This window comes from Silurus meridionalis, chromosome 26 (genome assembly GCF_014805685.1).
Source record: "Silurus meridionalis isolate SWU-2019-XX chromosome 26, ASM1480568v1, whole genome shotgun sequence".
NCBI classification, from domain to species: Eukaryota; Metazoa; Chordata; class Actinopteri; order Siluriformes; family Siluridae; genus Silurus; species Silurus meridionalis.
Window position 1 is genome coordinate 5,852,417 of NC_060909.1, and position 12,726 is coordinate 5,865,142.

Sequence of the window (12,726 nt, forward strand, 5' to 3'; positions counted from 1 at the left end):
GAGAAGCATTTTTGCACTGTATGCAATGGTCTGAGGCTGGACATTTTAATAAACGTATCCTTTGCAGCAGAGGTAGCTCTTGTTTTGTTTTTTTTTCTGGGACGGTTCACGGTTTCATCAAAGCGAGTAATGGTTTTAGAGACTGCACTTGGGGATACATTTACAGTTCTTATGATTTTTCATAGTAATTGTGCTTTATTTCTTAAATGATTAAAGGACTGTCTTTTCTCTTTACTTAACTGAGTGTTTCTTGCCATAATATGGATTTGTATAGTTTTGTAGTAGCACAAACTTGGCCCTGTACTCATCCTTTCCTCAGCACAAGACAACTGATAGTCAAAAGCACATTAGGAAGCCAAGAAATGTCAGAAAATTATATAAAAAAAAACTCTTAAAATGGCACACACGTGATCTGAAAACCGTGAATCTGATGAGAGAACGCTATAAGTCTCATCAACGCCATATATGCCACTTTGGATCGTCTAAAATGTAAAACATATTCTGGGTTATTTAACACTTTTTAGTTTACTACATAATTCTATACATGTTCTTTCGTATTTTGGATGTATTCATTAATAATGTACAGTGTTGAAAATAATAAAAAATAAAAAAAAAAGCAACTGAATAAGAAGGTGTGTCGAAGATTTTGGACCGGTACTGTTTAACCATGTGAGCTATTTTTGAACAATGAACTTGTCTAAAACTGGCCTTTTGTTGTGGTTTATTTAATAACACAAACATATTCGTAGGGATATTATTGTTTTTATTTGATTATTAATAGACGTCGGGAGAAAGTCTATATACTAGAGGCGTTCTCCAAAAACTCACACACTATGTTCTGTAGCGTGAACATTTTACTCCAACCAGTGACAATTCCTGGTTTACAGCTACCCTAAAAATCTTTTTTTTTATTTTATGACATTTTTTCCCACATTTTTTACAGCTTAACAAAAACAGTCAGTAAAGAGAAAAGGGTTCCCCACAGCAGCTGTTTGTTAGCTTTGTAAGGTTCCTCAAGCACCTGTATGGCTTCATGGAGAAACTCACATACTTCTTTTTTTTTTCTAAAACTTGTACTCAGGCTTTGCCTATAATTTATCTGGTCTGTTTGCAGATGCTGCCTTGGCACATGTTCTCTCAGAAATTTTAAAGACTGAACGTAAATGTGTGTAGAAAAGCCACTTTTTAAAATCCCATAAAATCCCACAGAGGAACAAATTCCTCCGACTTAGGTGAATTATGTGTGGTTTATACACATTATGATCAGAATGGAAAGTCTTAGCTCTTCCTGCTGTTACATTTAATCCTCCTTCCAGCAACACACGTCCCTAGTCTTTGCCGTTTTCTTTTTTTTTTTTTTACAGATTTCATCACACAATTATAAATCTGCCCGCCTGCATAGCACTTTATGGTCCTGGATTCCAAATGTATTCTGTCTGTTAGATTGTAAAAAAAAAAAAAAGCCTGTTGCATTCCAACACTAAAACCCACGCACACACTGCCTCTTTAAAGTTTTTTTTTTATTACAAAGTGGAATAAACAACCTCTCAGGAATGCAACTACACATGATAGGAAGCTTTGAAGTCCAATATTCCTGCCTGCAGTTATCTTGGTTGGTCAGAGAATACGTCATTTCAGTTTTGTTCGTTTTTTTTTCTCCTTCAATGAATAAATCGTACAAATATATTCATACTACAAAAAAACTCTAACATGAATACCTTACACTGTAGCCAGTTTTTTTTGCATGAAAAATATAGACACTCACAGTATAACATCCTCAAAGCTCATATTAACATTAAAAGCTTTCCCCATTCAAAAAAGCTCTTACAAATATATTCTCTCCTCCTTTGAATAACAGTATTAAAAAGCTATTTTACATCACATGTTTAAGCAGTGTGTATTTCAGGAGGTTTGTCAGCATGTTTAAGTGTTGCGAATACACCGCAGAGTTTTCAGGGTTATTTGTACACCTTGTGTGTTCAGTTTGGATGAGTGAAGACGGGATGGGAATTCAGCAATAGGGGGTTTATCTGGGTGCTAAATATGAATATGAATTTATAGATTATGATGTGCAATGTACAACAACACAAAAAAACAAAACTAAAAATCTTTAGATTTTTTTTGCAGAATATGCACATTCAAGTAATGACTAAAATCATTTGGATAAATACTAGAAAAAGGAAGAAAATACGTTATTGATGCATATAAATACCTGAACATCATCTAAAAAAGATGGAACAGGTGGTTTAAACCCTGGTTCTATTTACTGTCACAAAGCCTGAGTATTATATGATCCTATCAGATGGAACAAGAAGGGAAATTAATGACTCCTGGTCCAGTCTGATGCAGTTCATCTAGAGTGTGAATAAAATAATAAAATAAAAAACTGCCTTCTAAGGTATTGCACAAAATAGCTGCATTGTGTTCGCCAGACAGCCCTTTTCTTTTTTTTCTCTCCACGTTCACACCTTTAGGTACTCGTTCTTGAGGCGGCTCAAGCGCGTGCCGTGGCTCCGGATGATAAGCGACAGCAGCTCGTGCTTGTCCTTGAGCGCGAGCGCCGCGTCCAGCGTGTCGCGCAGCGAGTCGCGCGCGTGCGCCACCATGGCGAGGAAGTCGTCGCCGACGCGGTGCTCGTCGCGCAGCTCCTGGTCCTGACTTTGCTTGAACTTCACCTCGAGCTCGAGCAGCGACCTCTCGGAGCCGCCGAAGGCCTCGCCGATCTGCGCGCTTTCGCGACGCAGGAACTCGCCGTAGCTCTTCTCCTCCTCGCCGTCGAGGTCGAGCGCCACGCTCCGGCCGATGGCCTCGAGCACGCGCGCCGCGTCCTCCACGTGCCGCCTGAGGATGGTGAAGTCGTCGCGGATCACCGCGTCGGTGTCCTCCTCCGCGACGCACCGGGTCTCGTCCTTCACTCGGAAAAGCATCTGGCACTGTTCGGGGTCGTCGTTTTCTTCGTAGTAGCCGTCCGGCACAAAGTAGTGATGAAAGGTGCCGTTGGACATCTCCGGGTACAGGGGACCCAAATACGCCGTTCCGAGTCGCAGACAAACCAGGCACGCCGCCACGAATAATTCAAGACAAACCATCTTCTTCACTCACCAAAAAACAAAAATTTCAATAAATAAAAAAATCATCCAAACTTCAGAAAGTCTCCATTGCAGCCTGCTGCATGACAAACATTCTGACAATCCTACATCTCCATCCTACGCACCCGACATCGGTCTCCTGCCTGCTTGTAGTTCTCTTTAATCGGTTTGGACTTGGTGCCTACACCCCGCAGTAAGATTTCATCCAGGCTGAGATGATAGGCGAGCAATCTAGTCCGTGCACTCGCTCGGAGGGTCTGCACATCTGGTTCTCTGAGACAGCACTAGCTTTAGACTAATGATCCCCCTGCTTTTGCTCTCAAATTACAGACCCGTCACAGCAAAGGGCTGGCAGCAGCACGACTCTTTCACACAGGAGTTTGTTATTAGAGTAGCAGGAGATATTAGAAGCTTTTAGCACTAATGAATTAAACAAAAAATATACTGTACAGATCCAAATAATTTATTTAACCCTGTTGGGACAGACCTTTTATAACTTTTTTCTTACTATCCTAGTATTTTTGAATATTATTCATCATATTATTAAGTGCTTTATATAAAGAACAGCTGTGGTGGTTTTGAGGAGGGTGTTAATGAAAGTCTTGCTATAAGAATGGCAAGAGCCAATAACCCTCTGACACTTAACTTAAATTAGCCACAGCACTTGACCTCCAGCAGCTGTCGTCATATTTTATATTTAAATACACCGCCACAAACACTCATCAATTACTCCATTAATAACCGAGTAAAGCCCACTGAATATCTTCTCTTCCCCAACACCAACAAAACCGTAGACATTACTCAAACATTAGATGTATATTGTATGCATTTCTTCAACTTATCTTTCTTCTTGCCAAGTTACCCTGAAAGAGTTGCTGAGTGATGATGACAGGTTACGACCCCTGCAAAGCACTAGACCATGAAGCAGCTGCTTAGGCAGTGACATCATCTTTTCTGTGTGTAGGGGTTGTTCTGACAGGTGTGTGAACACACGCTTACACACATATACACACTATAAGCTATTTTCATGTACTAATTGTAATCCTGGTTGGGAGCTGGAGAAGAAAGAAGTCATAAATATGCTAAAAGAATGTCGTTTATGCAGCTAAGCACGGAAGCTGGAAAACAGTTACCTCCCTAAACTCCCAACAAATGTGTTTCCAAGGCAGAAAACCAACAGACAGAGCATAATGTAAGAGACAGAGAGAGAGAGAGAGAGAGAGAGAGAGAGAGAGAGAAGAGGCCATTGAATGTGTGTGCTTAGTTTCACTTTTCACTACATCAGAACCACTTGTTCCCAGCCTTGTTTTCTCCAGAGTCACTTATAATTTACCTAAAGTATAATTTCCTAGACATCCCAAACCCCCTTTGAACCTGGTTCCCCTGAGGTTCCTCCCATCCACATCCACTCTGAGTAGCCGTCTCCCTCTCTCTACTCCCGAGTCACATTTAATTCTCTTCTTAAACCATCTCAGTCTGTTTTAAGTACTTTATAAGCATCAAATTTTTTAACAACTGAGGTAACGGAAACTCTTTATTAGCCATCAGAAGTCCTGCAAGCTTTGCACTATCCCGTTTCCTTTGGCTAGCTTTTTAGCTGAACTGATGAGCCATTGCAATCAGGAGTCAGTGAGCATGTAATTGACGGATAAAATAATTGTCTAAACAAAGGAATCGTTAGATTGCAGACTGAAGATACTATTTCTGATCTGCCTCTCCTTTCAGACACTTCACCAAGATGATGAACATTTTTATAGTAAACATTTGATATGTAACTAGCACGTCAAGTAGATCGCAACTGCAGTTCTTTTAAGGTCGCTCTGAATTCAAGCCATCCACTTGGCCAGGAAAAAAATGGGCATTGGAAAATATGCCATTGAACCTCTTATGAACGAGGTCTACGAGCCAGGTTGGAAATGAAATGGCAGGATTTATGTAAGGGTGGTTGATTGATCATTAATCTTTACAGAAAGTCGATAAAACTCTTTCTCCCTGGACATGCTGTACTACTTTCCATTTTGTAAGAAGTCAAGGGTACTGGAGCGTTCTTGTAAGAGCGCAATAAAAGATGCAGGTGCTAGGGACAGAGCCATCAGGAAAAAAGAACATAGACGTATTCAGTCTTGGGAGTTTTAAGAGTAAACTCATAACAGACAGAGTTCATTGCATGAGTAAAGAGACACAAACACTAACATTTGACTGATATACAGTATATGTTGAGGCTCTGACCCACTTGCCCTTATGCACACCCCTTCATGAGGCGTCACATAAAGAAATACAAAAATAAAGTACAATTCCAGCTTTTTGTATATAACCACAAAGCCACGCCCTCTGAACAGACCTTCTTGTGGCTAGTGTTTCAGATATGGGCCAGATTACATCACCAGATGCTACAAAATGCTACCGTAGCATCTGGTGTTATAGTAAAAGTTGAGCTTTCATTTGGAATGAATGGATACAGCCAATAGATATTCCCATGCGTAGAAATTAGCCACGCAATTTTATTAATTCCAGGAGGATTTACAGATCTTTTGATGCGTGCATTACCGTGATGAATAAAGGAAGGAAATTTATGCTTTAAAGCAATACAGCCTTTTTGCTTTATCTCACATTTGGTTTCTTCACACAGGCCTGCATTGACCTTCCAGATAACAGCTCCACTGAATGCTCATATAAACCTGGTTTTACTCATGCTGCAATTAAACGCCCTCATGACACAATACTAGAAGCCACAATATGACTGTGGAACTAAATCCACACATGCACATGCTGCACGGTGCTTTGAATAAATTATATCACCTGGAAAAAAAAAAGAGACCTGCCACAGTATTCATAAAATATCAAGCCAATTATTGAAGACATCTTAATTATTGCCCAGTTATAAAGTGCACAGTGATAAAACAGGATGATTTTTATTATTAACTGTACTCTTCAACCGACTAAGAGCACTACTGCTACAGAGAACAAAGCACTATTAGATTGTGGCTCGAGTCAACGCTTAGTCAGCAGTCACATCTAATGTGATGAAACATCTCAGAAAGTATCTGTAGTGTTTCTGTTTAATGCACGTGGGTGTGCTCTCGTCTCAGTGCTCACAAGGACATACAGTGTAATGAGAGAGGAGGGAATACAGGCGTGACCTCCAGAGCGCGCCTAGAGATCCTGAAGCTGCACACTCATACTCAACTGCTCATAAGATTTTTCCAGCGGATTTGTGGTCAAGCGTTTCGCTGGCAGTTCCTGGATTGGCTTTGCGTTTGTCAGCCTTCGAAACTTTTTTTTTCTCATATGGAAACATATCGGAGCCAAATTTATTCAGTCAGACAGCGCTTCCCTAGCTGGAACACCCACACACACACACACACACACACACACACACACACACACACACACACAAAGTGCACACAAAAAACCATGGACCTTATAAAAAAACTTTTTAAAGCCAATTGAATTATAAGTTTTGTGATATTACATATTGTCCTTCTGCCACTACAACTTTGTAGATTAAAAAAATGACAAATTGTGCTTTTTATTACTATTGAAGGTCGTGTTTGAATTTTAACAGCCTGTGAAATTAGATTTTTCATGGCAATAATCTGTATTATCTACTCCCAGAAAGATGTCCAGCATGCATTTATGATAATACCACCCACCTAAATACACCTGATATAATTCGAATCTTTTACTAAATCATAGTAGATCATATGCAGGGAAACTTCTGGGTTTGCATTTTGCCTTTTAAAGTAAATTCTCAACCAATAAATCAATCCTACCCTAAAGCCACCAAATTGGATAACTTTTAAAGAGCATAGAACCAGTACACAGGTGTTATTTTGTCTACATTTGAGTCCATGCAATATATCAAACCTTATTTGTACTTCAGAGGAAGACAGAGGTAATAACAGAGGTAATTCCTCAGGACAAGCATGACAGACATAATTACAGTCCTGGAAGACCTCCTGTCTGACAAAACATTAACTCTGACATGTTTGCAGCAATGAGACATGTAGCCCAATGGCTGTCTAGCATACAGCTCTTCCTGAAGTGCTATTCCTTTTCATGTCTTGCAGTGCTGATACCGTATTGATGAGATCAGAGACTACACTCATGTCTCTGCTAGAACAAAGCCACCATCGTTAAACCATAATGGCCAACACATGTGGCTTATGAAACAGCGGTTGACTACAGGGCTCTTCATTTTCGCATTCATTAGGCCATGATGGCTTAATTGTGTATATAGAACTGGGGGAAGAAAGGAAACAATTACCAGTGACATTATGTAATTTATGGAAGTATAAAAGGGAAGAAAAAAAATGCACTTGGCAGAAAACACTGTTTGGACTCATGTTTGCATCATATTATTGTTCTATTTCGTAGAGCTGCAATGGACTGGCATCCCATTTCCATGCCTTTTTCCCAATGATGGACTTTGGATACAACGTGACCCTGATCAGAATAAAGCATTTTATAAAAATTAGTAACATTTTGTAGAATTTCTAACGTGGATTCTGAGAGGTTTGACGAGAAATGTTACCAATTCTTCCTAAAATTGACAACTGAACCAGTTATTAAGAAATAACATTAAAATGTAATTAAATATATAATAACAAGCTAAGTATTATTAATAAAACAGCCCAATGCATTGGCAACAATTTATGTGTCCCTTATTGTGCCCTTTTTACTGAACATTTCCACCAGTTTTTTATTTCTATTCAAAGTTTTCCCATACCAGTCCAAGTTTTTTAATGAAGTTAAAAACTAAGCCACATAGGTTTTAAAAATGTGACTTTTACTGTTTGGTTCCAAACCAGTTGCTAAAATCGAGCACCATCCATCTATTAGTTCTCTCTTTCTACACTGCTGACTTACATGGAAAAAATAAGTGTCTTCTAGTGTTCACACTGAAAATGACTGGAGGGAAGAACCAAATACCACAAGTGAATTCCTGTATAAGTATGGGGTTAAATGCACTATATCACAATTCAAATACACCAGGCCCAGTCCTAAATATTTTGGGTCACTTAGTGACACCCTAGTTGTTCCTTTATCTACCTCAACCATATTACCAAAGTGATTCTCACCAACACTGGCAGATGATGTTCATATAGTTACATTAGTAACAAGATTATTCAGAGCTACATAAAACATTTTTAAATTAAACTTATGTTTCATTTAACTATCATATAACTTTTGGGTTTAGTCCATCAAAAAAAATAAAAAAAAATAAAAAATACAAATGTATAAAAATATATATATATATATATATATTCACACACACACACACACACACACACACACACAAATATATATATATATATATATACAGTACAGACCAAAAGTTTGGACACACCTTCTCATTCAAAGAGTTTTCTTTATTTTCATGACTATGAAAATTATAGATTCACACTGAAGGCATCAAAACTATGAATTAACACATGTGGAATTATATACATAACAAAAAAGTGTGAAACAACTGAAAATATGTCATATTGTAGGTTCTTCAAAGTAGCCACCTTTTGCTTAGATTACTGCTTTGCACACTCTTGGCATTCTCTTGATGCCTACTTTGAAGAACCTACAATATGACATATTTTCAGTTCACTTTTTTGTTATGTATATAATTCCATATGTGTTATTCATAGTTTTGATGCCTTCAGTGTGACTATACAATTTTCATAGTCATGAAAATAAAGAAAACTCTTTGAAATGAGCAGGTGTGTCCAAGGTCTGTACTGTACAGTATATATAATATATATAAACTTTTGGTCTGTACTGTATATATATATATATATATATATATATATATATATATATATATATATATATATATATATATATATATATATATATATATATTGTTCAGAAACATTCTTCTGTGGAGCACTTATGGAAACATTTTACAATTGTGTAAATGTGGCTCATGAATAATGGGTTCTTTTAAATGCTGCGCTGAAACCACTCACTAATAGCATGGATTGTCTTAGAAAATGTAGACCCCTTAGGGCTTTGTTGGGTTGTACCTCTGACAGAAATCCTTAATATTCTATATAGAGTATTTCCTTTTTAAATAATCAGAAATGATAAGGCATCAAAGTGAACATTAGTTCCATGGAAATATCCAACTATTTAAGAACGCCAAGAACCTTTAAAAGTAGTAGAGGCCTTTATTTGTGACAAATACATTACAACACGGTGAAATTTGCATATCCCAGCTTGTTAGAAAGCTGGGGTCAGTTAGCAGGGTCAGCCATGATACACTGCCCCTGAAGCAGAGCAGGATAAGGACCTTGCTTAAGGGCCAAACCAGTGACCTTCCAATCCATAACTCAGAGTCTTTAGCATTAAAGAGTGAATGGCTCTAAAATGAAACTTTGGGAATTATATTGAAACTTAAATGGTACATTGCATTAATTTAGAGCAGTTACAAGCAGGAATGTTTTCTCACATTTCTTCTGAATTTTCCTTGACAGTTGCCAAATTTCCTTGTGTGCGCCTTACGTGTGTCTTTGTTTTAAAATCTTGGCACAGTAAGAACTTTTTTAGATGCAGACCTTTTTTTTTTAAAGCAATTGATCTTTTTTTGGTAGTAATCAATTGCCTCTTTAACAAAACACATGGTGTAAACTTGTCTTAATAACTCAAAATGATTTATACCAGATATCCTGGCTTGAAGTCCAGATGTCTTAACATGATGCAGAATTGTTCTTTCATAAAAAGACTTGGTTATTTAATTCTGATTCAGCACACCTGATTTGAATCTCTATTGTTGGGACATGCAAAAAAAGGAAGACTTTCTAGATCTGGTGAAGGGTTCATTTTTGTGGTTTATATCACTGCAGTTGTCCCTATCCTTTTGAAAATCTTACTGTACTGTGATTGAAAAGTTGAACAGCAGGATGGATGATCTAGTTATGCTTGAGCTTCCATTAAGTTGTGTATAAAATGCATGAATGTATAATCTATCTGTAACTTTAAAATCTTTAATAAATATGATTCTTATAAAATTACATTATTATTTTTTTTAAACCATTGTTAGATGCTTGCTAGCTAAACAAAAGCCAGTGGACTTTGGTATGTTAAAAGAACCAAACATTTATCTTGTTTGGGTTTTTTAAAACAACAATATATAAAGAGTGGTATAGCAAAAGAATAGGGGTTCTTGTGTCATAAACCAAAATTGAAAATAATAAAAAAAAAGGGAACTATTGAGAACTGTTTACCAAGCCACATCCTAACAATGGCACAATGTCTGGCTTCTAAACTGTGTGTTGTGTGATAATAAATAACAATAGTGCGATTGCCAGGATGTCTGTATGGTGCATGGGGAATGGTGCTTAGCACCACACTGACACTGTTGGCTGAAGGTTTCTGAAACATTCACTATATACATCAACCCACCCACCAGTTTTCCACATTCCAAAGTATTTGCATTTTTCTGACCATCTTCCACTATGCGGAGTGGACGGTTTGACGCTGCTATAACATTTCTATTGTAAAGCTCACACGTGGCAGCAATTCCTGTGAATCAAGTCTTTTGTTAGTACTGTAATTGTAAGAAAGGACCTTGAAAAAAAATATTGTTTTGTATTTTATTGTATCAGAATAATTATTTGCTGCATTTGCTGTTGCGTAAATGCAATGGCTGCTATATTCACATTTTTTTAAATGCCACTATATGTCAAAAAGACAAAACAGGCAGAAAGAAATAATGAAGTGAAGAAAGAAAGACTGACAGACAAGAATCGACAACCAGCAGGCGCCCAGAAACTGTGATCTCTCTGGCAGGGTGCTAGTTTCCATCCATGAGGATATGAGGGGCCTCTTTGTTCCCTGATCTGTCATTCTGAAATGTGAAAGAAAGAAAAAATGTAATTGAGGAACAATTTGTTTTACAAGCAGAGTAATTTCACGTACCTTCTACCTTCTAGTTTACTTCTAGTGAATACTCCAACAAACATAAATACAATTCTATTAACATTTACTCATCCTGCTTCAACATACGATCAGTTAATTAGTAAAAAGGATTCTTCATTAGAAACAAACCAAATGTCAAAGAATCAATCTAGCCAAAATAAACAGCTTTAGTTTGTTCTTTTAATTCAACAGAGCTTCCACAGCGAAATTCTTAGTCTGTCAAATTCCTTTTCTTATGTAAATTATGGCTAAGGCGGATTTTATGCCAAGCATAAATAATGTTGCTGCAGCAATGATCTCACCATAACAACAAACCAGCAGCAAGCGACTGTCAGTGAGATTTATGGTACAACCCGTTTTGATAGTATCTGTTTCCAACGTTGCGGTGTGTTCACATGTGTGAAAGATATTTTATATGTTGTTCCGGGGAGGTATTTCGGACAAAATGAGGCCAAATCAGCTAAATGTTAACCTTTAATGTCATTTCCAAATGTTGTCTTTAAACTGCAGTAATTCTCCCTGATCATGAACCCTGATGGTTATTCCTGTGCATACAGTATACCACGTCTGAATGTAGCAGTGCTCAGATTATATGAACCATCATAATATCATAATAATGTCAAATAAGATTTTCCACACAGCCACTGAAAGTGTTGCATTACAGTGTTTGTACACTCCTGAACCAGTTTTACAACAAATGGATGCGTCAGAGATAGGTAAATATAGAGACATACCATAAGCCTTATTCAATACTGTAAGTATTCTTTTTGCTTTGTCTGTCTTATATCTTGCGCACGTGTCTTGTGCGTGAGACTTTGACCTATTCTTTTGCATGTTCACCTACGGTGAAAAAAGTGCTTTTACTCACTTTGGCAAGATCTTGTAATGTCTGAGAGAATCAGACAGATCAACTGAAAGGAGATGGCAACAACTCAGTGGCTCAATGACCTGAGAAGACCTCATCCAGGTTTTTTCCGGCGTTGAATTAAAGGCTCCAGTTCACAGCAAAGAAAATAACTGGGGAAGTGCTGCACTTAAATAGAAGCCTAGTTTGATCATTCAGTTAGGTACCCAAGTGATACATTTCCTAATAAAGACTAGGAAACCTCCTGTTTTTTTTAGTGTCAATAATATATTTTAATCATTGCTGAAAGACATAAGCAAAATGTTAAATAAAACAAATATAAAACCGACATGTAACAGACTGAACTGAAGAACTGTATTCCAGTAAGGCAATGAATACAGTGATTACTAAAGATTGTACTTTTCTTAATGTGTGACTATCAGTAACTTTTAATCTATGTGGGAGGCATGGTAGCACAGTATGTTTTAGTTCTAGGCTCAGATTACTGTCTGTGCAAAGTGTCTCAAGTTTTCTACATGTTCAAATGGGCTTTCACTGGAAACTCCAGTTTCGTCCCACTATTCAAAAATAGGTAGGCACAGTGTCTATACTAAATTGCCCCTCATTGTAAATATGTGTGTGGATGTGTGCAAAAATAGTGTCCTGTAATTTACTGGCACCCCATCTGCGGTAATTTTTTATATACTTCTTGGGGAATGACTACAACCAGTATGACTACAGCCAGGATAAAAAAGATGCAGAACATTGAAAATAAGTAAAATTGCCCTAAGCTAAATTATGAATATATACACATAGCTTTTTATACAATTGAGTAAACCAGAGTCCCTTGAAACAAAGAACCTACAACTATATAGAAAT

General features: G+C 37.4%; 1 protein-coding gene across 1 annotated transcript; it reads right to left on the minus strand.

Moving 5' to 3' along the window:
* Positions 1-1,502: 1,502 nt before the first annotated feature.
* fibinb (fin bud initiation factor b) lies at positions 1,503-3,554 on the minus strand. Its single transcript, XM_046840026.1, has one exon. The coding sequence runs from the start codon at positions 3,087-3,089 to the stop codon at positions 2,463-2,465; it is 627 nt and encodes a 208-aa protein (XP_046695982.1). The 5' UTR covers positions 3,090-3,554; the 3' UTR covers positions 1,503-2,462.
* Between the last annotated feature and the right edge of the window lie 9,172 nt (positions 3,555-12,726).

What these genes read in the sequence shown, in the direction of transcription:
- fibinb (XM_046840026.1), bottom strand. Translation starts at nt 3,089, where the DNA reads ATGGTTTGTCTTGAATTATTCGTGGCGGCGTGCCTGGTTTGTCTGCGA.